This window comes from Muscardinus avellanarius (assembly GCF_963383645.1).
Source record: "Muscardinus avellanarius genome assembly, chromosome: 17".
NCBI classification, from domain to species: domain Eukaryota; kingdom Metazoa; phylum Chordata; class Mammalia; order Rodentia; family Gliridae; genus Muscardinus; species Muscardinus avellanarius.
Genome location: NC_137803.1, coordinates 26,818,322 through 26,846,302, shown reverse-complemented (window position 1 = coordinate 26,846,302; position 27,981 = coordinate 26,818,322). Strand labels below are relative to the sequence as shown.

Below are 27,981 nucleotides of genomic sequence, written 5' to 3'. Positions count from 1 at the left end.
TCCCAAGTACTGGGATTATAGGCATGAGCCACCATGCCCAGCTTACCAGATAGCTTGTGTGCCTATGTGTGTGTGTGTGTGTGTGTGTGTGTTTGTGTGTGTGTGTGTGTGTGTGGTGGTGGTGGTGGTGGTGGTGCTACTGGGGGTAGAACCCAGGAGCTTTCTACCTCCAGGCTATACTCCCAGACCTATTTTATACTTTATCTGAAAACAGGGTCTCACTAAGTTGCTGAGAGCTTCACTAAGTAGCTGAGGCTGGCTTCAAACCTATGTGATCCTCCTGTCTCAGTCTCCCAAGTGCTGGGATTACAAGCGTGCACCACCACGCCCGGCACCAGATAGCATTTTAGACAGCAAGTCAGAGCAAAAGCACAAAGCGGAGTTCCAGTGCAGGCCTTGCCACTAACTCACCAGGCAACCCCAGGGAAACAAAGCAACCTCGCTGAACATTGGTGTTCTTTCTCATCTCTAAAACTGTGGGGTAATCCTCGGAACACTCCCCCAACCCTGCCGAGGCAGAGACAGACATCAGTGAGAACAGAAAGGTGAAATCAGCCAGGCCACACACCTATGAGTGGCCAACGCAGGCTTTGAGCAGGTGACGGTCTCCTAGACAGACCTGGGAACAGACCCCATGGACTTCCATCCTGTAATCCAGCCCCAAGTGACAAGTAGGTGCTCAGCTAATACAGCCGCTGTGATTTTTGCTTATCCCAAGCTAATGGCATGGCCCCATCCTTTGGCTCCCTCAAGAGGGAAAACATCTCCCCGGTGCTTTTCCTCTGTATTCTGTATCCGAGGCCAGTGAGAGTGGCCTCCTTTGCTCCTGGGCTCCACTGCCAATGAGAGGCTGAGCAGCCCTGGCTGCAGAGGAGCACCTGGAAGCCTGCCTCTAAGACACATCAGAGTGCTCGCTTTGCCCCCGCAGCTGGGGAGGGAAGACGGGAGCCCATGCAGGGCTTGTGGAGGTGGGCACGACTAGAGAAGCCCACGCTGGTAATGAGCAGTCATCACTTTTCCTGAAGTAAGAAATATGAGCCTGTGCATAGCTTCAAAACCACTTGCCCTAGGAATGTTGCTTTCAGAAATCTTTAAGCAGACCTACAAATTATGTGGTAAAGTGTCCGACATTGCGAGAACCATAATAAGCCAGTGGCCCTCGGAATATCTAGTTGGGAACGATTATGCAATAAAAAACGAACAGAGACACGTTTGTCTCCCTTCGGACTGCTGTTAAAACCATCTTTAAAACAAAACAAAAAAAAAACCCCTTGAAGTTATTGTCTCTATGCCCACCTCCCAAAATGCAGCTGTGGTGTTCCGGAGCTTTATTTTATTTTATTTTATTTTTATAAAAGAGAGCAGACTTAGAGTAAAACGAGACATCTGGTTTCAGAACCCAATGGAGAAAATACGCTCAATGAATGATGGAAAAATCATAAACTGACAGTTTCCATTCTCAACCCGAACCCTCACTAAACAAGAGAGATATGACTGCAGTCATAGCAGGTGTTACCAGTAGCTCGTGGAATATTACTCCTATCTTCTTAGCTGCCCTCCTCAACGAGACAAGACCTCCCCAAGAGGGAGAGTCAGGAGCACAGTGCTGCCAAGCCAGTGTCCAGCTTGTCTCCCGCCCCTGGAGCCACTCGCGCATGCGTCCAGGGTGATATGCAGCCTCCTCGCCCAGCTGCTGGGGACAAGAGCGGCTCATTCCCATGAAGCCAACCCCAAACCCACAGGTCTCATGGGGAGGAGCCAGCTGGCCCTTGAGAAGGTATCGATGAAACTTAGTGCCAGCAAACTCAGGAGAGCGGGGAGCTGGTTCTGGCCAGTTCAGCCAACCACCGCTGACAAATATTTGTGAATGACCAGAGTAGGGAAGCCAGGTCGCTTTTGTCAGGGAATAAGACCTAGCCTAGACCAAACCTGTTCCAGTGGTTCCAGCAGTCATCTTGGCTTCTTCCCAGGCAAAGGATGTGGGCATCATCAAGAGGTCTCAGCCCTGCTTTCCTGAGGGGCTGGAGGTCGAGGAAAATGGGAGTCGGGAGGTGGCTGCTGGGCCCCTGATTGTGGACAGGCTCAGCCCACTCCAGACGCCTCTGGAAGAGCCTGTGTTGTGGGACTTTGCCCCTCTGAGCCTCAGTTGATTTATCGAAAACTGGAAAGAAAGGTAATAGCCTGTCTACACCCAGAGGCCAATCCCAGGAATCACTTCCCTGAGAAATAAGCAAAGCTTTGTGTAGTAAGAGAAAAAAAGGGAGAGGGGAGAGAGGGTCTGTGCCCCTGGCTGTAGTTCCTCCCTCTCTGGCCGGGGTCCTCCAGCAGAGCTCATCTGCCGAGTGTCTCCGTACCCAAACATGCTTTTGAATCCAATAGTCTTGCCTGCCCAGGTGGGCTCCCTGGTTTCCCCTCACCTACAGACAGCCCTGCACACGTGCAGAGTGAGCCCAAGGACACCCACTAATGCCCAGTGAGGTGCCATTCTTGGCCACCGCTGGATTGGCAGCTCTAAGGCCTTTTGAATCAGAAAGACATAGGATTCCAGCTCACCCAAATTTCCAGGGGCAAGCAGCAGGAACTTTGTATGACCTAGCAGCTTTCTTTCTGGAAGCCCTGACCACCAGCCATCTAAAAATTGCTTCCTTCCTCTGCCAGGTGAAGTTTTATTATTTTCTTTTTTCTTTTCTTTTGTGTGTGCGGGCGCCACTGGCCAGAGAGAGGGAAATCCCTGAGATAGTGAGTGGGAAACTAGACACTGTCAAGACAGATGCTGGGAAGGGCTTGGTCAACCATCCTTTAGGGACATTTCTTGGGCCATAGCTACGGGCGCCACAAAAATTCTAAATAAGGCTAACAAAAGTTATGAGAACCGAACACTATTTGCCAGGGAGTTTCCAATGTTTCCCTCTGGGCTGGAAAAATAACCTATATTCAAAGTACAAAGGGAGTGGACAGTGAAAGGACCAGTTAGTTAAAATTAATTAAAAAATTAGGCCAGGCGTGGTGGTGCGCACTTGCAATCCCAGTACTTGGGAGGCTGAGACCGGAGGATCACAGGTTCACAGCCAGCCTCAGCTACTTAGTGAGGCCCTCTGCAACTTAGTGAGACCCTGCTTCAAAATAAAGAATAAAAAGTACAGCTAGGGGTGCAGCATGGAGGTAGAATGCCCCTGTGTTCAATCCCCAGTACCACAAAATAAAATAATTGAAAAATTAGAGGAAGAAAAGTCACAAAATGTCACAGGCGTGTGGCACCTTGGGAAGCCATCTGTGAACCCTGGAGGGGAGGGGATATGAATGTGTGTGTGTGTTCTTCCTGTCTATCTGTCTACCTGCCTTCTTTCCTTCCTTCCTTCCTTTCTTTCATATTGAATCCATAGATATTCTGCCTCCAAGCCACACACCCCCACACCCCCAGCCCTTTTTATTTTTTATTTTGAAACAGGGTCTCGCTAAGTTGCTGAGGCTGGCCTCAAACCTGCAATCCTCCTGTTTCTGCCTCGCAAGTACTAGAATTACAGGTGTGTGTGACCACACCCATCTTCTTTCCCTCCCTCCCTTTCTTCGCAGTGTTGGGGGTGGAACCCAGGGCCTCGTGCACACTAAGCAAGCACTCTACCACTGGACTGCACCCCAGGCCTCCTAGCGTTGCTTCTGCTCTCCCAGGGCGGGTTGGCCCATGCTCCCCAGAATGAGTGCGCAGCCTTCGGAGCTGACTTGGGCGTCTACATGCAGCTCTGAACAACCTGGAGGCTGGTTGGCAATGGAGTCGCTTGAAGGAGCCTGACTCAATGCCCCCACTCCACCCCAGCCCAGCCAATGAGGCCCGGCTTTCCCAGGACACCAGTGCCTGTGGTCTTGACCCTGATATCACCCCTCAGGTTGAGATGGAATATTTTAGACATGCCCAGGTATGTGCAAGGGTGCTTTGGGATAGAGATGCTGCCTCTTCTGCCCAGGGTCAGAGCAGCGAAGCCCTAGCCCAGGCATGTCTGTCAGAACCCATGAAATGGGACTTGGATAAGAAAAATGAAACACCATGCAGGGCTCCCAAAGGGCCCAGGACAGGGCAGGTCAGCAGGATTCAGTTCAGTGCCCCAGACTTTCACTGAGATTTTTATAATGACTCTTAAATTATTAAAATAAGTGAAGATAAGCTGGGCGTGGTGACCCATGCTTGTAATCCCAGTGCCTGGGAGGCTGAAACAGGAGGATCTGGGTTCGCAGCCAGCCTCAGCTACTTAGTGAGGCACTTCACAACTTAGTGAGACCCTGTTTCAAAATAAAGAATGAAAAATCGGGCTGGGGGTTTAGCTCGGTAGTAGAATGATGCTGGGTTCAATCCCCAGCACCACAAAAAAATAATAATAAAAATAAAAATAAGTGGAGACAACTAAAAAACCTTGCACACTACATATATTAAGAGAGGAGGAGGAGGAGGAGGAGGAGGAGGAGGAGGAGGAGGAGGGCAGACAGGCCAAGAGCCTAGGGGCCTAAGGGATGACACTGTGGTGGGTCCTAGAAATTTTTTCTTGGCTTCATACATTCCAGTCTTAGAACTAATGAAACTGGAAATCTAGAAATGCCAGGAGGTGTGGGCAGACAACAGAAACCCCAACAAAAGCCAGCTCACTCTAGCCAAACGACCAGAGAAGGTCCCAGAAGCCTGGCAAGACTTCTCTACTCCAACCTAAGCCCCAGAAGAAACAATAGCCCAGTGGAAGCCTGTGGAGGGGCCTCGCCCTCCTCCTCCATCACACCCTGATGAGGTATGCCACCCCTCCACTAAGGTGCTTCTAGAGGCCAAGCAGAAGCTGGATTTTTATCCCTGCGCGGTGACAAGCATCTCTCCCTCCGTCCCTGGAGGCTGCTTGGGGACTTGAGAATTCTCTCCCGACCCAGCAGGAAGGAGGTGCCCCCGTCCGGTGGACAGCCAGGACTCCATCCCCACCCAGCAGTGACAGCCTCTGGGCCCCTGGTGTGGGTGGAGGCCTAGTGGAGAGCAGAAGCCCACCCCTGCCCAGTGGTAACGAGGAGCCCTTGGGGTGTCACAGAAGGTCTGGAGGGGACTGTGGACTTCTCCCGCTGGGCAGTAACAAGGTCACACCTTCCTTTGCACAGTGACCCAGCAGCACAGGTCAGAGGAGACCAGCTGAGACAGAAGGCTGAACTAAGGCCAGAGCCTCCACGGAATACCCCATCTCAGTCACACAGTGCTTGTCATACCAAAAGCCAGAACGTTCTTATATTGAATGAAAAAAAAAAAGAAAATTAATAGATACCAAAGCCAAGATGATAGACATGTTAGAATGATCTGGTAAAGATTTTAAAGCAGCCATCATTTTAAAAAATGCTTCCAAGAGCAACTAGGAATATGTTTGAGATGTGAAAACACAGGTCTTAGCTAAGAAATAGAAGAACCACTGGAAACTTAAGAGTTAAATCTGAGTGGGCACAGCCATAAAATGAAGGGGACAGAAGAAAGAACCAGTGAACTGGAAAAGGGCACAGTAGAAATTACCCAAACTGAGCACCAGAGAGAAAAATAACCGGAAGAGAAGAAACTTAGCTTCAGGGGCCCATGGGACAGTGATCAAAAGTCTAACATCTGTTCCATTGAAACCCCGAAGATAGGAGAAAAAGAACGGGGCTCAAAGGTCACTCAAAGAAATAGTGGCTGGAGGGAAATATACCAAGTGATTGTGTATGTATGTATCACTGTGGATCTCACTATGATGTATAATTACATTACACCAATAATGGTGGAAGATAGGGAGGGAGGGAGGGAGGGAGGGAAGGAAGGAAGGAAGGAAGGAAGGAAGGAAGGAAGGAAGGAAGGAAGGAAGGAAGGAAGGAAAGGGAAGGCAGGCAGGCAGGCAGGCAGGCCAGCCGGCCCTAATCCCTCCTGCATTGCTGGTGGGAAGATGGGATGGTACAGCCTTCTAGAAAAGTGTTTGAGATTTTCTTTAAACACCAGATGTGCATACCAGGTGTAGCAGCAAACACTTGTAATCCCAGTACTTAGGAGGCTGAGACAGAAAGATTGCAGGTTCAAGGACAGCCTCAGCAAGTAGTGAGATTCTCAACAACCTAGCGAGACCCTGTTTCAAAATAACAATAAAAAATATGACTGGGAGTGTAGCTCAGAGGTGGAATACCCCTGAGCTCAATCTCCAGTGCTACACACACACACACACACACACACACACACACACACACACAACTGCCATAGGTCCCAGCAGTGGCTCTGCTGGGCATTTGTCCCAGGGAAGTGAAAACTACCTTCACACAAAGACCAGAGCTGTTCTATGCATGAAAACCCCAAACCAGAGCAGACGTCCTCCCTCAGCTGAATGAGCACAGCGCCGCATTCACACCAGGGACCCCCACGAGCCATAGAAGGGCACCAACATGACCCAGGTGACCTGGGCACATCTCCAGGGAATTGTGCCGAGTGAAAAAGACTAGTCCCAAAATTGTATGATTCCATTTCTACAACTCCTTCCAAAGGACAACGTTATAGAAATGGAGAATGGATGAGAGGCTGCCAGGGGCTAAGGCTGGTGGAGGTGGAAGGGGAGTGGGTGTCGCTATGAAAGGGCAACAGGAGAGGCCTTGTGGCGCTGGAAATATTCTGTATCTGGGCCGTGTCAATGTCAGTCTCCTGGTTGTGATATTTTGTGATGGTTTTGCAAGATGTTAACCCGAGGACAAACTGGGTAAACAGTGTAAAGTTCTCTATATTATTCCTTACAATGGATGTAACTCTATAATTGCCTCGTGATAAAAAGTTTATTTTTAAAGAATGAAATCATGTTCATTTAGAAAAACACATATAAAAAGAAAAATTCGTGTCCCATCTCCCACAGATAGCCACTATTAGCATTTTTAGAGCGTATCCTTCCAGATTTTCTGTGCATGCGAGTACTTGCCTTAAATGACACCACACTTGAGCACAGTGAACCCTTACCATGTCCTTCCTTCATCCGTATTTGGCATTTGCTGTGATGAACATCTTTGTGCTCAAATCCTCATGCACATCTTTAGCTCCTTTGGAAACAAGAGAATGAGGTACAGTTGCAAGTTCAGCTGGTTACATGTTTTAGCAGCTTTCAAAACAAAGTGCCCCATTTACCTCCAGAAAGACTATACTAATTTCTACCCCTAACATACAATGCGCTGTAAATAATTGTTTGTGTGGAAATTAAAGAAAACTATGCACTGCCCCTCACTTAACTATTTTAATTCCTCTGAAACCATGCTGCTAAGTGAAAAGTTTTGCAATAAAATAATGTTTTCATTAATTTTATTGGGAAAGAAATAATGCATTTAACTCCAACCCAAAATACTCCTAGTTTTTCACAGATAAAAATGTATCAAGTCGGACATGGTAGCCCACGCTTGTAATCCCAGCATTCGGGAGGTGGAGACCAGAGGATCGTGGTTTGCAGACAGCCTTGGCTCCTTAGCGAGGCCCTTCACAATTCAGTGAGAACTTGTTTCAAAAGTAAAATGACTAAAAAAGTAGGGATGGGGGTGCAGCTCAGAGGTAGAATGCCCTTGGACTCCATCCCCAGCACTAACAAAGAAAAACTTATCAAGCCAAGTGTGGTGGTACACACCTGTAATCCCAGTATTTGGAAGGCTAAGACAGGAGGATCACAGGTTTGAGGACAGCCTTCGCAATGTAATGAGACTCTCGTCTACCTAATAAGACCGTTTTAAAACAAAAAATAAGCTAAGCATGGTGGTGCATGCTTGTAATCCCAGTATTTGTGAGGCTGATACAGGAAGACTGCAGATTCCTAGCCAGCCTCAGGTACTTACTGAGGCCCTCTGCAACTTAGTGAGACCCTGTTTCAAAGATAAAGAATAAAAAATAGGGCTGGGGGTGGAGTTTGGAGGCAAAATGCCCCTGGGTTCAATCCTTGGTGCTAAAAAAAAAAAAGATTGGGGGTGCCACTCAGAGGTAGAGTGCCACTGAGTTCAATCCCCAGAACCCTCCCCACCCACACACATCAGGTGCATTGAAATTAAATTTATATAAGAATTAAGAAATTTCTTAATAAATAAATGTACTTTGCTTATAAAAATGCAATTGCAATGGAGGTATGTGGTGCCTGAGATAGGTCACTGAGGAGGTATGGATTCATTTTTGAGAAGGTAACATCTTTCCCTGAATTTCTTCGCCGCTTCACATCTATTGATGGGCTCGTGGCTATCTAGTTCCCCAGCCACACTTCCAGTGAAGTTACGATGGCATGGAACAGGCCAAGAGGGAGACAGAGACTGAGCGCCAGCGCTGTGAGTGGCAGGCACAGAGTTGGCGCAGGCCCGGAGGTCATGAGACCTCGCTTGCCTTCCATCCACAAACCTGAAAGTTTGCAGGTGGCCCAGGTGCACAGCTCACATTTGTCCCGTGTACTGCTTCCTGCTTGGAAAGCATGGTCAAGCAGTTGGGAGCCTGTCTTTGCCTAAAACCGTGGCGTTCAGTGGCATTTCTGTATTCACGTGTTAGGGCAGCCATAACAAAGCACCACCGACTGCGTGATGTAAACAACCTATGTTTATTTCCTCGTGTTTCTGGAGGCTGGACCCCAAGACCAAGGTTTGGCAGGGCCGGTTTCTTGAAGCCTCTGCCCTGGCTTGCAGATATCCACCTTCTCCCTGCAATACACATGGTCTTTCCTCTCTGTGCATGGCATCCTGGGGTGTGCCCAAATTTCATCTTGTTTAAAGGACACCAGTTAAGTTGGATTAGAGCATACCCTGATAAGTTTCTTTTTTTTTTTTTACATTCATTAACTGTATCACACACATAAATTCATTTATTTACTATGTTTCAGACCTCTGTCACTATATCCTAATAGTAATAGTGGGTGTGACAGTGAAATATAATATGTCACATATTGTGTGAAACTGAGAATAATACAAATATATGAATATCCACTAAATATATCTATGAACAGAGAGACGGTGTCAAAAAAAGCAAAATTAAGTCTAGAGATAAATAAACAGAGTGAATAGCCTTGCAACGATGCAGTAAGACTCACAGTAAGTTTTCACATAGGGCCTAGATGATTCTGGAGGAGGAAATGGCAATGTCATAATTATTCGATTCAGAACAGAAATATAATGTTGCCTAAGGAAGTGGGAAAGACTTCACCAAGAACATCCAATTTTTATTTCATTTTATTTTTTAATTTTTTATTGGTGCACTGTAGTCACACATCTTAATAGAGTACAAGATGGTAGAGGCATGCAGGCACACATCATTCATTTAGTCCTTCCCAATTCTATGCATGGCATCCAGGTGTGTGCCCAAATGTCTTCTTGTTTTAAGGACACCAATTGAGTTGGATTAGGGTATACCCTGACAATTTTCTTTTTTTTTTTTTTTCTTTTTCTTTTTTTCTTTCTTTCTTTCTTTCTTTCTTTCTTTCTTTCTTTCTTTCTTTCTTTCTTTTTGTGTGTGTGGTACTAGGAATTGAGCCCAATGGCATTCTACCTCCAAGCTACACCCCTATCCCTATTTTTATTTTTATTTTAGAACAGGGTCTCATTAAGCTGTGGAGGACCTCACTAAGTTGCTGAGGCTGGCCTCAAAACTGCCATCCTGAGCCGGGCATGGTGGCTCAGGCTTGCAATACCAGCATTGGGAGGCTGAGACAGGAGGATCGTGGTTCGAGGACAGCCTCAGCTACTTAGTGAGGCCCTTTGCAACTCAGTGAGACCCTGTTTCAAAATAAAAAATAATAATAAAAAATAGGGCTAGGGGTGTAGGTCAGAGGTTCCATCCCCAGTACCAAAAAACAAAAAACAAACAAACAAAAAACAAACAAACAAAAAAAAAAACTGCGATGCTCCTGTTTCAGGCCTCCCGAGTACTGGGATAACAGCGTGTGTCAGCACGCCCAGATCCACAGCCTCCCCTTAACTTGATCACCTCTTAAAAGGCCCTCTCTCTAGAGAGTCACAGTCTGAAGAATGGGGGAGGAAGTAGGGCTTCACACGTGAATATTCTCAGGCTGCCCTGCCTCTAGAGGACCTGACGGGGCTGGGACAGAGGCAGATCCCCTGATTGGATAGTCCAGAGCCTGTCCCCTAGATTCATGCATATTCTAGTGAGTGAATAAAGTATGTATTTAAAGTGAAGGACTAATTTAAATCCACTTGATGCCAGAGACCCGTCTGTCCGTCCTCTGTCACTGAGCCTGAGGCATAGGAGTGTTTGTTTGAATGAATGAATGAATGAATGAATGAATGAATGAATGAATAGATGGACAGGACACCGACTCCCTGTCCTGTCACTCAGCTGCCGGGACCCTGCCTGGCCCGTCCAGTGACAAAGTCTGTCTTTACACCTCCACAGACGGCAGCAGAGACCTCCAGGAGGGAACAAACCTCAACAGCACGGTGACCACCAGCCAGGCAGTGCCAAACACAACAGGGACCACCAGAAATCCTACCAGGGCGGCTCGGCGCCCCACCCCTCAGGGAGGCCCACCCACCATGGCTACAGCCAGAACCGACGCTGGCACCACGGCAGCTCGAAGCACCCGCCCTGCGACAAAGGGGAGGCAGGCGCCCACCGCAATGCCAAAGAGCCCGCGGCCGTCGAGAGCCCCAAACCTGAGGACGCCCCAGGGGATGCTGGGCCCAGTTGCCTTGAGCCCCCCCGCAGCCCAGATGCCCCTGCCCCTACAGCTCCTGAGAGGCTGCCCCCACAGCCGCCAGGGGGACCAGAGGCCGAGACAAAACGTAAAGACAGTATTATTTCCGAGTGCACCGGGGAGCGGCCCAAAATTACCCTGCTCCAGTCTTCCAAAGACAGACTGCGGCGAAGGCTAAAAGAAAAGGTACCGGTAAATGAATTTTTGTTGTTCTCTTGCATTTGGGAGGACTGCGGAGAGGTAGGCACTCTGGTAGGTGGGCTTGGGGTGGAGCCTCGGGGTTGGAGGGTCAGGGGGCTGTGTGGAAGGAAGCAGGAGCCTCCGTGACTGCCTGGACCCAGCGTGCCAGCCACGCTCCATGGACCACCCTAGGGTACGCCTCTGGCCAGCTCTGCATGCACCCCTCCGCACATCCCCGCTCCCCCATGAGGCCCAGAATGCACTTGGCTCCAGCTGAGGGGAAGGGAGGGGAGGGAGAGACACAGGCCTGGGGGGGATGGGAGGGCTGTGGGAGTGGCTTCTGGGGTCAGATGCTGCCCTGTTGGTGCCAAGGGGCATTTGGTAAAATGTGGAGCATGTGAAAGAAGAATAGACGCTTGTCACAGCCCAGGTCTCCCGCAGGCTTGGTCCTCGCCAGGACAGAGGGTGAAGGTGTGGGCTGGCAGTATGAGCTGGCCTCAGCCTCTTCCAGAAGCCAGAGAGGGTTCACAGGTGCAATGGTCAGGGTGCCACTCCATGCAGACAGGGCCCAAGAGCAAGGGCACCTCTGCTTGCTCCCAGGAGCCTGTCCTTCCTCTCCCTGGCTCTGGCCCCATCTCTAGAACCAGGCCCATAGATGCCCCAAGTCACCAGAGAAGGGGAGGGGATTTGTCCCTGGAACATTAAGCGCACTGTTCTCACCCAGCACCATGCCTAGCCCCTCCTGCCCATGAGGGCACAGGTGAGGGGATCATGGGGAGGAACTGTACCCAGGAAGGTGACCCGTCTGCAGCCACCCACACAGCGGGCAGAGCCAATGAAGGTTCCCTTCTGGGGCGTCCTCAGGGCTGCAGGTGGAGGCTTCTCCATCTCCCCCAGCACCTTCTCTTCTCAACCTTCTCACCAGAGGCCAGGCTCAAGGCCACCCTCAGGCAGGATAAGGCAGAGTACCCTAGCAGATCTTCCTAGCCGACAGCCAGTGGATGGCTCTGCCCGGAGAGCCCCGAGTTGGGTTGCTAGAACCTGAGGGTGCGGATCGCTGAGTTCTCTAGAGTTGGACCCAAAGGGAGCTGCAGCACAGCACAGGGCTGGAATCAGCCTCCAGGGGATCAGCTCAGTCCTCACTCTGCTCTGCCTGAGGCTTGCCCACAGCCACCCAGCCTCTCTAGGCCAATCTTGCTCTATGAAGTGGGTGTAATACTGCCCCCCTTGCAGACAGACTGTGAAGATTAAATAGCATGTCAAGACCCTTGTGGGATTATTCTATACCCAGATCACTGTCCCTGTCATGGAGGCCAGATGGTCAGGGTGGGGAGGGGCTGGGGCTGGAATAGATAAGGTAGACCCATGGCACTCTTGGATTGGGGTAGAGGAAGCCTTAGGGGAGGCTTCCTGGGCCGCAAGGACATAGCTTTGGCTCCAGCTAGGTAACTCCCCACTGCTGGCTGAGCCCATAAAAGGTCAAGCCTTGGGACAGGGCAGCCTCCAGACCCTCCTAAACAAAGTAACACCTCTCTTCTCCCTTTGAGACATGGGCAAAGAGTTAGGTGCCCGTACGGTGGGGCATTGTGTCTTGCTGATCCAGCTCAGGGAGTCGGGCCAGCCTTCCTTGAAGAGGCAGGTGGATCCCCAGAGTTCTAGCCTAATGCCCAGCTGGCTTCCCAAGTGGGAGACCAGCTGTCCTGGGAACTTGCCCCCACACGGCAGGGCTCTAGCAAAGCTTCACACCTCCTCACTGAGCATCACCATGTTACCCCTGAGGCTCAGAGAGAGACAGACCACGCTCTGAGCCCCCAGCCCAGAGCTCTTGTCTTGAGAACAGGGGCAAGTGTGGGAGAGAGCTCACTGTGTGATCCAGTCCTGCCCTTCAACAGAGAATTCTCACATCCCACAACGGAGTCGGTCATATTCTTGGCCACTGGTCTGTTGTGTTTCAGTACACACTTTGGAGATAGATGCCATTTTATTCCTTCCCAGCCCCTGGTCTGGTCTTAGTTACTATGTAGCCTCACAAGGGTGCAGGGGCTTTGTCCTAGAAGCACCAACCATTCTGGCAACATGTTGAAAGATTCCTTGGTGTGTAATTTCTGTGTGTAGCTAGCACACTGTCCATAGGATGCAAAGCCAGGGTGGTGTCCAAGGGGAGCTCTGTTCCATCTTTGGGCATCTGGAGCAGAGGGTGAGGACGTCACGTGTGGCCACCCCAGGCCACCTCTTTTTTTTTTTTTTTTTTTTTTTTTTTTGGTGGTACTGGAGTTCCTGGAAGCCCTTCTACCTCCGGGCTACACTCCCAGACCTAGTTTTACATTTTTATTTGGAAACAGGGTCTCCTAAGTCAGCGCACACGGCTGGCTTCGAACCTGCGCGATCCTCCTGTCTCTGCCTCTCAAGCGCGGGGATTACAAGCGTGTGCTACCACTCCCGGCCGCCAGGCCACCTCTTAACACCACTGCAGGCATCGGGAGCCACTCATCCTCCTGCTTTGGTCTTCCTATCTGCGTTTTCTCTTTGACCCAATTTCTTCTTGTTGTCATTGACCTCCTCCTCCTCCTCCTCCTCCTCCTCCTCTTCCTCCTCCTCTTTCTCTTCCTTCTCCTCCTTTTCTTCCTCTTCTTCTTCTTCTTCCTCCTCCTCCTTCTTTTTCTTCTTCACAACTGACATTGAACCCAGAGGCATTCTACCTCTGAGCCACACCCCCAGCCCAATTTTGTTATTTTTATTTTTATATTTATTTTTGTGGCACGGGGGGGTTGAACCTAGGGGCGTTCTAGCTCTGAGCTACACCCCCAGCCCTTTTTTAGTTTTTACTCTCTCTAGGTTGATGAGAGTCTCACTACTTGCTGAGGCTGTCTTCAAACCTGTGATCTTCCTGTCTCAGTCTCCCAAGTACTGGGATGAAGGACATGAGCCAATGCACCTGGTTTATTTTTTATTTTGAAACAGTTTTACTAAGTTGCTGAGAGCCTTGTTAAATTGTTGAAGCTGGCCTGGGACCTACCATCTCCTGTCTCAGCCTCCCAAGTACTGGGATTACAGGCACACACCACTACACTAAGTTTATTTCTTCTTTTATAAGCCCCAGAGTAAGACATCTGACAGATGTATGTGTGAATCTGGGGTAGGGGCTAGAACTCACAAGAAATGTCAACCCACGTTGTCACAGAGGACAAGAACATTTTCACCAAAGAGCCCCTGGGGCAGGAGGGTCCTGGCGAGGTAAGCGGTCCCAAAGGTTGCAAGTGTCAGGTCCTTTCTGGGGGCGGCAGCCCTCACTGCCCCGGGCCACCCTCAGGCACACTGGGTTTGTCTCCCACGTCCCCAGGATGAAGTGACCGTGGAGCCCACCAGCCCTCAGCAGAACACAATGGACAAGCTGACCGAGATCCTGAACAGCATGCGGAACAACAGCAGCGACGTGGACGCCAAGCTGACCACCTTCATGGAGGAGGCGCAGAACTCCACCAACTCGGAGGAGATGCTGGGGGAGATCGTGCGCACCATCTACCAGAAGGCCGTGTCTGACCGCAGCTTCGCCTTCACGGCCGCCAAGCTCTGCGACAAGATGGCTCTCTTCATGGTGGAGGGCACCAAGTTCCGGAGCCTGCTCCTCAACATGCTCCAGGTAACCGGACACCAACAGCTGCTGCCCACGCCCCCTGCCCCTCCGCCGTGGTTATTACTAGAGAGAAGGCTGCCGCTGAACTCCACCCAGGTCCCTTCCTCCCTTGCCTGATTAATTATAGAAAATCAGAAGGCAGTCAAGAGGCAAAGGAGGAGCGGCCGGATTTATGTGTGTTTGTGCTCCATGGTTACCAAGGACCAATATAATTTTATAGGTGCTTTTTGTTCAACCAGCCTTCCCCTCTTTCTATTTTCATGATAAGAGGGCTGGCTATTGGCTCTGGGCTTTGACCTCTGCACATCTGAGCAGATATGAACTTGCTGGGGACCTCTCTCTTCCGACCCCCCAACCCAGGGCAGCCCCTCGGAGCGGGGCGGCTGTGCAGTGGCTGTAGCCAGAACTGAGACAGGTTTGAGCAGAGCTTAACAGGGACCCTCTGTCAGCTGAATCACTAGTGGGGCTGTGCCGAGGGAAAGTATTAGCAGCTTGAGATGCCCGTCCCGTTGGTACTTTTCCACTTGATACGCCTTTATTTCCAGAGAGCTAAGCCCCAGCCTTCATTCCTGCCTCCACGGAGACCGTGGCTTTACGGGTGTGTGTAGTGGACGTGGCTTTGTGCACTGAGAGTGAGCCCAGCACGGTCTCATCTCACGAGTACCCCTCTCTTGTTATGGGCGGCTACAAGTGGCGTGGTGGCATCGAGGGCGGATGGCAGGGTGCGTGGCATTGCGACCTCCCCGGAGACACCCTTGGAGACAGGAGCTATCACTCCTGCTACTGTGTGCTTTGGAGATGTAGTTGCTGGTCTAGGCAAAGTATGGCAGTAGGGTTACTGTGCTAGAGACTGCCTGCAGGTCGGTGGCAATTAAAGTGCCGGGTCACCCAAACTCCCACCCTCTGAGAGTCAAAGCAGCTCCATTCACAATCTACCTAGACAACAAATGTGAACAAGGGCATGTGGCCACCTGGTTCATGCTTTACTGTCTTTTCCCTAAAAGCAAGAGGCAGCCGCTGCTAGGCCCATCCACCTGTGACCTACAGGGCCATGCCTGCCTGCCCGCCCTCCCCTCTTGTGTGTGTCTCGCTCGCTGCAACATGAGCCCTCCCTGGCCAGCCCGGGCTGCTTCGCTCCAGCTCCAGCCCTGATCAGGTTCCCATTCCTGGATCGCCCACGCTCCCCTGGTGATGAATTCCTGCATTACCTGAGGGATTTGCACATCGGGCATGTTCCTCGCGGGCCGGAATGTCCTGGGAGAGGGGAGAGGGTGACGGCAGGGAGAGGCCCGTCTACCATGTACGACCAGGCACAGGGGAGTCGGGGACAGGATGGGCCTTGGACTTGGCTTGGGGATTTTTTTTTTCCCAGACAAGGGCCAGGATGGGGCGAGAGTTCTATACCATGGTGCCTGCTCCAAGTAACCCAGTCTCCATGTGTAGACACAGGATACAGGGCCACCAGGGTACAGGGCAACTGACTGCAAGGGCCCCCAATGTCAAGGCTTTTAGAGCCACTTATGGTAAGAGCTGCCCTGTGCACAGGTGTCCAGCAGAGAATCCACCCTGGGAAAGGAGACTCAGTGAACCCCGCACCCACCTCTGGACCAGCCTCAAAGCACCCTGGCTCCAGATGGGCTCCCGCGCCCCGCAGAAGGGAACCAGCTGGGCTGGGTTTGACTCCCTGAAGTCTTGTCTGTATCCCCAGCTAGCAATTTCTTGTGCTGAGATGCAGCTGGGCAAACCCTGCGGGGGTGGGGGAGGAGGAGCACTCAGCTACTAGAGGAAAAGGAGGTGCCAGACCTGGCTCTGGAGGCGGCAGTCGGAGCCCCTGCTGGGTGCGCTGCTGGGCGCCCTTGGTGGCGCGCCGTATGGTTCTGCCTTGCTAGAGATGAGTCGGGCCACGGGACGGGTTTGAATGTGATCTCTCCCTTTCTCACTGTCCGGGGTCCTGGCCACTGGATGACACGGTTCTGGGTCCCCTATCCCTCACAAACTGCCTTTGTGACATCTGATGGGTCTGCTGTGAGTGACATGTGACAGGCCACAGAGGCCCACCCAACCGATGCCACCTCGTGTCAGGGCAGAGGAGAGCTGGCACTCCCACACCTGGTTTTTGCTGCCCTGCCGCTGTACCTAGGTGGACACAGTCCCACCCAACTAAAATTCTCTTGCCCTCACATCCCAAGTATCCAGCCCTTTGCCAGGGTGAGACCCATGCTCAGGTGGCCCTTGGGCAGGGCTCCCCAGGAAGCCCGGGATACCACCCATTCCCCCGCAGCACCCTGCCCTTCTCCTGTTCCGGCACCTGTCGCCCTGTAGCCACAAACATCTAGCCACCTGACTAGCATTGACCGAGTTTCTGTGTGTGCCAGGCACCAGCCCCGGGCTGAGGATACAGTGGGCAGGACACAAAGGCGGCTTTGTCCTTTGGAGATGTACAGAAAAGGGGCAGAACTTTGCCCAGTGACCACATGACCACCCAGTGACAAGCAGGTGCCTGCGGGCATCGCCCATCTCCCCCCGGGCTCTGGGAGGCAGGGACCACCTCTGCTGTGTTTGTCTCTATAGCCCAGTGTCTATGCAGCACCTGGTGCTGGCGGCCCTTGGAGATCATAGAGAAATGGATGTTGACAGGGGAAGATGCTAGAAGGTCCCTTCTCTCTTCTTCCAGCACTGTCCCCAGCCACAAGGGAACCCCATAGGCAGACATGACTCACATTCTGAGCTCTGGGGTTTCTGAGCTATTAGAGGGAAAGGAGATTCTGTTCCCTACAGTGGCGAAACGGGCAACCAAATGCCTGGGTGGTACCTAGGTGTCTCGTCCCCATAGGCCACCACTGACCTCTCTGCCGCCCACAGCCTCCCTTTCACGTGTGCTGAGAAGGGACCCCTTGAAGGATGTGACCAGAGGCTTCTCCTGGGGCTCCAGGTTGCTGGTCAAGGCCCTTGTGGCTGCCATGGAAAGTCCGCTGGCCCTGCTGCCATGAGGCTGCTCCGATTACCCAGCCCGGAGGACGCCCGCCTGTCTGACTGGCCTCCTCTCCTCGGCCCCGCTGCGCCTCTCTGCAGCCAAGGAAGCGGCTGTTTGGAGCAGGGCCTTTTGGGCAGCATAATTCATGGCTGCTCGCCACCCAAGCAGAGAAAAGAGCAGGCACAGCATCCAGCCACAGGGACGTCCTCTTCCACCTGCTTAAATTTTCTGACAAATCTGTGTGTAGCCCTCTCCCGGCAGACAGTCCTAGATTGGCCCCCAGCACCCTGCCCTCCCCGCGTGTTCTCTCTCTCTCTCTCTCTCTCTCTCTCTCTCTCTCTCTCTCTCTCGTTCCTGCTCCACTTGGCTGGGTCTCCAACCAGCCCCTGATTCAGTTAGCCCTTTGAGCTGGCCCTCAGGTGGCCAGGTCTGGCTGCCACCTCCATGCACTGGTTCTGAGACTCAGCTCAGTGGTGCTGGCTGCAAAGAGGCCAAGGTGTGAAGTGTTCTGTGAGCGGCGCTCCCAGCAGCTGTCTTTGGACGCTGCCCTTCCTGGCCGACTGCTCCTACTGCCTGGGCTCCTGTGGTGGAAACCAGCAGTGTGGAGGGGAGCCGGCAGTCTCTGATGCGGGAGACACTCGGTAGCAGAGATCCAAGGGATGCCTGCCAAGCTGGGGTGCAGCCCCCATAGAGCAGGAAATGGAGTGGAGGAGGTCAAAGGTCCTTTGGTCCTTCCTAGCTTCCTTGGCATCATAATCCCAGGGAATGCGCTGAGCCATGGCAGTCCCAGAGACCCTGAGATCTCAGTGGACCCCTGTCACCAATTAAAGCTCATAGCCTTCAGTTCTTACATCCCAATTGACTCTAGTTGTTTGGTCTTCGATGTGGCCCTTTTCTCAGTCATCTTCTTACAAGTACAGTTAGATTTATCAAGCAGACAGTTCTTAAGTGACTCTTATGTGCCAAGGATGTAGTCTTCATTAGATCCGTGGTTCTCAGTCTTGAAGGTGTGTATGAATTACATGGGATTGTGTTAAAATGCAGACTCTGCTACAGCAGGTGTGGGATGGGACCTGAGATTATGAATTTCTAACAAACTCCCAGGTGATGCCAGTGAAGCTGGTCCAGGACCACGCTTTGAAGTAGCAAGGCGTTGCTTGAATGCCTAATGGTTTGTAGATGATATGTCAGCTTCATAGATGGGTAAACTGAAGTAGAACCTCTTGTCAGTGTGACTGACCACAGCAGGGTTCGAGCCTGAGCACACTGCATTTCAGACACCAGCTGCCTCTTTAAGTTGACGGCTATTAGCTGCTGTCTGTGAAAATCACATGGAGAGCTTTTACACAAGCTCGCCCCGGATGCTCCCCACCTCAGTTGAATTAGGTTCTTCAGGGAAGCTAATTGTTTATAAAAAAAAAAAAAAACTCCTTGGGCAATTCTGGCATGCAAACACGGCTGAACACCACTGCTACGGGGTGGTGTGGAGACAGCAGGACTGTCCCGCCATTGTCAATTACAGACCAGTTGGCTCTGCTCATCACACCGTAATCAAAGACTACCTGTCAGGTGGTGGGCTCTTTGCTGAGGGATGCGAAAGACTTAGAGACTGAGCCGATAGGAGAATAAGAAGGGAGACCCCAACTGCTGAGACATTGCCTTCTGAGACTCGGCCTCAGTTTCCCCTCTTGCAGTGAGGGAGCTGGGCTCCCCTTTCTCATATATCTCCATCGTTATCCTGAGATTCCTCCCCAAAGAGGTGTGAGCTGCCTCTCCTCTTCCCTGGGCCTGTCTCTTTTCCCACCGTATTTTCCTTTCTTGGCCTCAGCTATTTGGAATGGCCATCATGTGATTTAGGAAAAGGGCTTCGCTTTCACCCCCGTTACTGGCCTGGGCCAGAGGCCAGGCCACCAGTCAAGCCGGAGAAGTAATTAGCTGCTGCGTAGCTCGGTCTGCTCCACCCCACCCCTTCCCACTGAGGCTCCCAGCTTGCCCAGGACTGCAGTTCCCTACTAACTGGGCAAAGTGCATTGATTGCTTCCGACTTCCAGGAGACCGTGAGCTGCCCAGGGCAGAAGTAACTCAAAGTCTCCCTTGATTCTCATCAGAGAATTGCGCTGCGGTCCTGGGGAAGAGGCAGGCTCCGGTTTCACGGAGAAGTGAAGAATGAGTGTGCCTCTTTTTATGGGACCTTTGGAATGACAGGAATTGGAGGCCTGAGCCCCCTCCGCCCAGCAGTGTCCCGTCACCGCCCAGCCCTTCCCCTCTGGCCTGGGGAGTGCTCCGAGATGTGCTTGAGTAGTACAAGTTCAAGCCCTCCTCTGTTGAAATGTGTGCCCTGTTTAGCCAAGAGGTGTCTGCATCTGAGCTATGCACAGCAATGTATTATTAGAGCCGGCATCAGTGTGTCTGTAACTGAACCCAGCTCTCCTTAGCAACCGTTGCCAACAACACATCTAACAGAAGGATGCGATACCTTTTTTTGAAAAAAAAAAAAATTCATCTTGACCGAGTCGTAAACACAGCGGGGGTACTGTGAAAAGACAACACAGAATCAGAAACTGACATGTGACCAGGTTTCAAAATAAATTGCTCTCTGCCAGTACCTTCTAGAAGACAGCCTCTTAAAAAGCTGACCTCCAGCTAGAGAATGGACAAACTCTTAGAGTTTCTCTCTGGGTCGTCATTAAGCTCTGTGCTTGGGGGTTTTGGTATATAGAAGCTCGATATGGGGTAGCTCCATGGGGGTCTCTGGGAATGATTTTATCCCCAGGAGGGCCACTTAGATTTTCTGAACTGGCTGCCCTTAACAGTAAATCAAAATATGTCTCAAGCCCCAAATGTGTATTCTTACCTTATCTTAGATTTGTGTGTACCCCAACTCCTACTCCTCCATATTTCACCCCCTCTCCTGGTCCCACATTTCACAAGTGGGCAGAGAAACTGGGCCATTTCTCCAACTCTGTTCATAAGGGGAAAGGTCTCCTTGCTTCTCTCAAAGTTTCTAGAAATCCAAAAACTGCTTTCTGCCAGGCATGGTGGTGAAGGCCTATAATCCCAGTGCTTGGGAGGTTGAGACAGAAGGATCACAGGTTGTTGAGGCCAGTCTCAACAACTTAATAGACCCTCAGCAACTTAGCAAGACCATTTCAAAACAAATAAATAAATAAATAAATAAATAAATAAATAAGTCTGGGGTACAGCTCAGAGATAGCATACCCTGGGCTCAATCGAAAGGAAGGAAGACGTAGAGGGAAAGTTGCTGTCCAATACCAGAGGCCTTGAGTTGCTACGGCTCATCTTCTACAGGGGATGAGAGGAGAGGGGCTGGCGTTGATTCTTGGGGTCCTATGCAACTCCAAGTTGTCGGCTCCTCAAGGACGGGAATCCTGGCTGAGGTACTGCCTGTCCCTGGCTCCTGGCATCACAACTCATGCAGAGCAGGTGCCCAATAAATGCCCGTGGAAGGGAGGGACAGAGCCCTCGGCTTGGGGCACTAGCACCTTCCTGCATATATTCGAGTTGGGTCCTGGACAAGGATCCTTCTCAGGTTTCCAGATGGGGAAAGTAGCTCAGTGAGACCACAAGGTCACCCAAAGTCATACCACGAGCCAGGCTTCTGGCTCCCATGCCATTTCCCAGGGAGGATCAAGGGGGCCGAGGAGCACCACTCTCTCTGTGCCCGGTCCATGCAAACCACGCCGGCTGGCTCCAGGTCCCTAGCTCCTCGCGCCCTCCCCCTCTACCCAGACATCCCGCCTTGCCCCTGCACACCCCCAGCCCACGTGTACCCTAGGCTTGGAATCCAGTTCTAATGTTGGCCCAAACCAGGCGTGCCCAGGGATGGGAGCCTAGCAACATACATACACACTCCCCTACCCAGGCAGCAAAGAACCAAGAGAGACGGAGCAGAGGGCTGGCGGGCAGGCCACCCAGGGTCGTTCCAAGTTTCCCAAAGATCTCTTTATCTCAAAATAGCTAGTGCCTGAGCCCGTGTGCCCAGGCTGCAGGTGGGAGCTTGGGAGGGGCATGTAGAGCCGCACTCATGTTCCCCCAGGTGGGCACTGGCGGCCTTCCACAGGCTCATCTCTCGTGTCACAGGAGCCTGAACTTCCCCAAAGACTAGCAGACTGAGGCCCAGCCAGGAGAGGTGATGCCTGGCCGCCTGGCCGATGCTCAGGAACCCCGGGCAGAGCTGAGCGGTAGGAGCCCTGTGCCCGGCAAGTTGCCTACACTTGCTTTGTGTGTGTGTGTTTGTGTGTGTGTGTGTGTGTGTGTGTGTGTGTGTGTGTGTGTGTGTGTGTGTGTTACTGGGAATTGAACCCAGTGCCATTCTACCTCCCCTGGGGTCAGGGGTTAATCCTCCACCACCAAGTCCCTGGCCAGGCCATGTCCCCATCCCTGCACACCCTCACCCCCCACCCACGGCTTCATTTTCCCGGCTCAGTCCCCTGAGGGCGCTTCCCTGTCTGAGGCTGCCACGCAGGAGCGGCCCCCGCGAAGGCTGATCTTGGGCATTCATGCATTCATTTTTGTGGTGCCCGGTGGACCCAGGGCTTGCACACGCTAGGCAAGTGCCCTACCACTGAGCTACACCTTCTGTCTCTGATTTTGAGCATTTAAAATGTGCCTCGCCGGGCGTGACTTGTAATCCCAGCATTTGGGAGGCCAAGACAGGAGGATCCCTGTTCACTGCCAGCCCCAGCAACTTAGGCCCCTGGCAACTCAGTGAGACCCTGTTTCAAAGTAAAGAATAAAAAATAGGGCTGGGGGTGTCGCTCGGAGGTAGAATGCCCCGAGTTCCATCCCAGTACTGGAATAAACTAAAATAAAAACATGTCTCTGCACCGCAGTTTCTGTCCGGGTTGGAGATTAAATGGGCTGAGGCCCCTACTGCCCCCATCCTAGAGCCAGGCCCTCCAGATCGCCACTCCATCCTGTGATCCCTGCCGTGGTGGCAGATCTGGGGGATGAACAGGGAGCCCTGACACTCTCAGTCCACATCACAGATCCCTCAAAGTCACCCTTTGTCTGGGTCTTGAAGCAACACCTCCCCCTCCCCAGCTGATTTTGTCTGGGGCAGGGAGGCGGGAAAGAGTGCTGTGGAGCACTGAGGCAGATCTGGGAGTTGACAGGTGAGCTTCTTCCCCTGTCCTACCTCATCTGGGCAGCCAACCCTGGTCTCCCAGCCCAGAAACCTCTCCTTGCCCTGATCCTTTAACAGCGACTGTGTTTAAGCTTTGCCTCTCTGGGGCTTGCACCCCACCTGTGTTGGATGTAAAGCACGTGTCCATGTCAACTTTGTGTCCCCTCCCAAACTGGCACATCGTAGACAGTAAGCAAGATGAGTTGACTCGTTCCAAGAACTTCAGTCCAGGGGGACAGAGGAGCCTTTGAGTGGACAGAGTGGGTGACTGCACAAGCTGCGGTGCAGAGGGGGACAGCACGGTGTCCGGCTCCCGGCTCCCTGGGGCCAGGGGTTAATCCTCCACCACCAAGTCCCTGGCCAGGCTGTGTCCCCGTCCCTGCACACCCTCACCCCCAACCCGCGGCTTCATTTTCCTGGCTCAGTCCCCTGAGAGAACTTGGCCGGGCGCTTCCCTGTCTGAGGCTGCCACGCCGAAACGGCCCCTGCAGATAAATGGGTTATCAGAGAAGGCCAGCTCGGGTGTCCCGGGCCCCAGCGAGTCACCCCGGGCTGGCAGGCAGTTCACCCCCAGCACCTCCTCCTCCCTGCTGGAGCCAGGCAGGCAGGAGACAGCAGATCCCTTCCCACAGCTCGGCGAGTGGCGGGCCCCCAGCCGCCACCGGGAATCTGAGCTATGCTAAGCGGCTCCAGATCGCAGGATCTCCGCCCTGCCCGGGCACAGCAGGCCCAGACAGGGCGCCTCTACCTGCCGGCCCCACTGCAGAGCTGGCACGGCCTGGCCCCATGGAAAAAATCTCCCTGTGGGTTATGTAACTGCTCCCCGCCCTGGCTCCCAGGCCACCTCCCCAGACACCACCAAGGCAGAGCTGCCCTGGCCGGGAAGGGACTGCGGAGGGTCACTCTTTCCAAAGGAAGAAAACAGCATTATTATCGCAGGACCTCTGGACCCAGCCTGTACTGAGCCCTAAATAGACTGAAACTGCTAGAGGGGCCCAGAGGCCTGGCCCAGCAGGGTCTGGGGAAGTCTGCCCAGGGAGCAGACCCTGCTCAGGTCAGGGGTTAGGAAGGAGAAGGAAGGACAGTTTTGTTGTGGCCTTTCTACTTACTTTCTTTCTTTCTTTCTTTCTTTCTTTCTTTCTTCCTTTCTTTCTTGTTTTGCATGTATTTATTTATTTATTTACTTATTTATTTGGTACTGGGGATTGAACCCAGGAGCATTCTACCTCCGAGCTATACCCCCTAGCCCTATTTTACTTTTATTTGGAAACAGGCTCTCACTAGGTTGGTGAGAGTCTCACTACTTGTTGAGGCTGTCCTTCCAACCCACAGTCCTCCTGTCTCAGCCTCCCAATACTGGGATTACAGGCGTGCAACACCACACCCAGTGGCATTTTTTTTAATTGCCACATACAACATAAAACTTGCCATTTTGTCCATTTTTAAGGCACATCTCAGTAGCACCGAGGACAATCACAATGTGAGGCAACCACCATATTCCTACCCCACCTCTGAGTTCCCACATTACCCCACACCGAAACCCTTTACCCCAAAACAATACCTGTCCTTCCCCAGCCACTTCCACTCTAACTTCTGTCCCAGGAACTAGTACACTCTTGGTGACGCATACAAGTGGAATTATACCGTGTTTTTCTTTATTTGTCCGGTTTGTTTCACTTAGCAAAATGGTTTTAAGGTTTATCTATGGGATAACATGTCAGACCTTCCTATCTTTTTCATGGCTGAATGGTATTCCATTGTGTGCATGCACCATATTTTCTTCACCCATCTGTCCATCGATCCACCAATGGGCACCTGAGATCTTTGTACCTCTGACTTTGGTGAATCATGCTGCTGTGAGCATGATGTACAAGTAGCTATTTGAGTCGCTTCTAGGTATATCCCTAGAAGTGAAATTGCCCGATCGTATAGAAATTTTATGTCTAACTTTTTGAGGAACTGCCAAACTGTTCTCTGGAAGAATGTTTTAATAAGGGAAAGACACTGAGATGACACAAGCCAGGGACAGTGAGGGCACTGCCTTACCCAGAATCTCAGACCCTCTGAGAGTTGGAGGAAGTCTGTACGATAGGCCGACCAGGGGCTAGAGAAACAAAAGGGTTTGGACTTTATAAAGTAGGACCTGGGGAGCCATTGTGGGCTCTTGAGTGTAGAGTTCCAGAGTTCATTAAAAAACAAGACCTGGAGAAAGGCTTTATAAATGATCTAGTGCAACAATATATTATGGATGAGAAACTAGATGTCCAGAGAGGTTGACGGGCACTGTGTTTTAGGAGGCTGTGATGGGTTATAGTGTTACTCATAGAAGCGTCTTACCATAGAGAGCCAGGGGTGTCGAGTAGTGGCGGTTTCTGTTCTGTAAAGGTACAGATTCCAGCCTGCCCGTCCCAGATGTGCACTGCCAGCCCCCACCCCCCAGCAGCCTGCCTCTGGCCTGCGTGTAGAACAGCAGCATTCCGCCCCACAAGCCAGAGGCGGGAGGCTGGGGTGGCCCACCACGGGGACAGTAGGCCAGTGCGGGAGATGCGCCCTCTCCCTCTGTTCCCCCACGTCAGCAAGAGCCACGGTGGGTCCTGAGAGCTCGTAGAAGGAGGCCTTGTCTCTGGACTCTGGCGCCCTTAATTAGAGGCTCCCAGCCGAGGTCCCGAGTGGCTGAGACCCTCTGAGAGCGGGACCCTCACAGCTCCCCAGCAGCCAGCCTGATGGCTGCGTCCTGAACGCCTGGAGTGGCTGGCTGGGAGGGGCTTAGCAGGGAGGCCTGGGCGGGTGGGGGAGGGGAGGAGGGACTGGGCAGAGGGGACCATGGGACAACTATTTCAAGGCCGGCAAGAATGACACTCTTCTCTTGAATGTGCTTCACTGAGGGTGTTGATAACTATCTCTTTCGGGGCAGCCAGGTTCTGTCTCCCCTAGATAAATAATACCCCGTTGGGTGGACAGAGGTCTCCCGGCTCCCCTCCAGAGGGCCATTGGGAGGTCAGGAGCAGGACAGGCAGGCCCAAGCGCAGTGCAGAGTCTGGAGGCGATGCTGAGCACGGCGTCATCCTCACCTTGACCCCTGCACAGGCCAGCACTGTGAGAGTGACCCAAACCCGGGTCATTTCTTCTTACCTAGACTTGCCTGTTGAGGGGCACCTCTGTCCAGGAAAGGGGCTGACACGTAACCAGGAAGCAGAGCTCCAACACAGGAGCCTGTATGGTGCTGACTCAACCCTGATCTGCCTTGGGAACCCCATGTTCAGGATCAGGGCTCCCCAGACACCCATAGGGTCCACACCCTTGCTGCCTCGGACCCAGAGTCCAATTATTTTTTATTTAATTATTTATTTTGGTGGGGAGTACTGGGGATTAAACCCAGCCAGAGGCATTCTACCTCTAGCCCAATTTTATTTCTATTTTGAAACAGAGTCTTGCTAGGCTTACCGGCTGAGGCTGTCCTCAAACCTGTGATCCTCCTGTCTCAGCCACCCAAGTACTGGGGTTACAGGTGTGCACCCCCACGCCCGGTTTAGAGCTCAGGTTTAAAGCTCTTCTAGGGTACCAGGGCCCAGAGTCTTTAGGGAGAAATAGTCCCGGCATCTTCTTTCCCTATCTCTGCCTCAGTTTCAGCTGGAGAGGGTGGGCTCCTCTTGGCGGGAGCAAGAAACAACCTGCAAGGATCAGCCTTCGCTTAACTCTTTGGTGGTCCTTCCAGATCCTCAGAATAGACTCAGCTCACAGAGTGACAGCTTCAGGCCACACTGAAAGGGGACAGACATGTTCTGGCATGAGTGGTCCCCTCCTGGGATGGCCATCCAGCTCTCCCTCTGGGGAAGCCCTGGCCCAGCAGATCTCCCATCCTTGACCGGGTGTGTTCCAGGGGAGTCTGCACACACCCAGATCACGCACACACTCTCTATGAAGCAGAGGGCCGGAGGGCCACCACATCGTTCTCTGCCCCACCCCATCCACGGAGCAAAGGGACGCCATGCAGGAGTGACTTAGGTGGCCTTTGGAGATAGCCAGACTTCAGCCAAAGTCTCTGGGCATAGTTCATCTTTTTTTCAAGCTAGGGATTGAACTCAGGGACATTGCACCTCCAAACTACACCCCCAGCCCTTTTTACTTTTTATTTTCAAACAGGGTCTTTCTAAGTTGCTGAGGCCAGCCTTGAACCTATGATCCCCCTGTTAGTCTCTGGAGTACTGGGATTTCAGGCATGAGCCATCACACCCAGCTAAGTGCATCCTTGATTAGTTGAATCCGGCTCCATGTACTGGATTCACCTACTGAGGACCCCGTAACACAGCAATAGTTTCATTACTCTGAATGTTAAAAAAATATCTGAGCCAGATATGGTGGCACACACTTGTAATCCCAGTACTTGGGAGACTGAGACAGGAGGATCACAGATTCCCAGTCTGCCTCAGCAATTTAGTAAGGCCCTCCGCAACTTAGTGAGACCCTATTTCAAAATAAATAAAGCCAGGTGTGGTGGTGCATGCTTGTAATCCCCGTGCTTGGGAGGCTAAGACAGGAGAATGGTGTAGGTTCGAAGCCAGCCTCAGCTACTGAGTGAGGCTCTCAGCAACTTAGTGAGTCCCTGTTTCCAAATAAAATATAAAATAGGGCTGGGAGTATAGCCCAGAGGTAGAAAGCCTCTGGGTTCCACCCCCAGTACCACAAAAAATAAATAAATAAATAAATAAAAAGTAGGGAGCCAGGTATGGTGGTGCACTCTTGTAATCCCAGCATTTGGGAGGCTGAGACAGGAGCATCGGGGTTCGAGGACAGCTCAGCCACTTAGTGAACCCCTTTGCAACTCAGTGAGACCCTGTTTCAAAATAAAGAGTAAAAATAGGGCTGGGGATGTAGCTTAGAAGTAGAATGCCCCTGGGTTCCATCCCCAGTACCGCAAAAATAGTAATAAATAAATAAATAAATAAATAAAGGGCTAGGGGGGTGTAGCTCCGAGGTAGAATGCCCCCAGGTTCAATCCCTAGTACCACACACACACACACACACACACACACACACACACACAGCAATCTGATTAGAGGACGAGGATCTCTAAAGTGATTCAGAAGCGGAGTCCTAGAATTCAGCTTATCAGGCCACAGGGTCTTCCTTTTAATAACCTACGTACGACCTTGGGGTATAAGAAATCATTGGAGCAGACAGGAGTCAGCCACCCACCTCTGGCCCCAGTCTGGCACCTGTCAGCTGGGTGACTTTGGGCAGAGCCCACCATCTGGCAGCCTTCTGCTTACTCTTGTGTTAATTGGGTGGTAATACCTGCCTCCTGCACCTGCTTCCTCCACGGCCACGACAGTGAAAATCCACTAAAACTCCTGCATGTGGTGTGTGTCCT

General features: G+C 52.0%; 1 protein-coding gene across 5 annotated transcripts in view; it reads left to right on the top strand.

Annotated features, from left to right (window-relative positions):
- The window catches only part of CTIF (cap binding complex dependent translation initiation factor), a gene marked incomplete at both ends in the record, with an annotated part of 236,827 nt that overhangs the window by 124,477 nt on the left and 84,369 nt on the right, over positions 1 to 27,981 (top strand). For 2 of the 5 annotated variants that reach the window (XM_080714533.1, XM_080714530.1), the window contains 2 exons: positions 10,376 to 10,868; positions 14,197 to 14,496. In XM_080714533.1, the coding sequence (XP_080570659.1) occupies positions 10,376 to 10,868; positions 14,197 to 14,496 (793 nt within the window). Of the gene's footprint in view, positions 1 to 10,375; positions 10,917 to 14,166; positions 14,497 to 27,981 lie in introns of all 5 variants that reach the window. The other 3 variants (XM_080714534.1, XM_080714532.1, XM_080714531.1) reach the window with 3 other exon arrangements.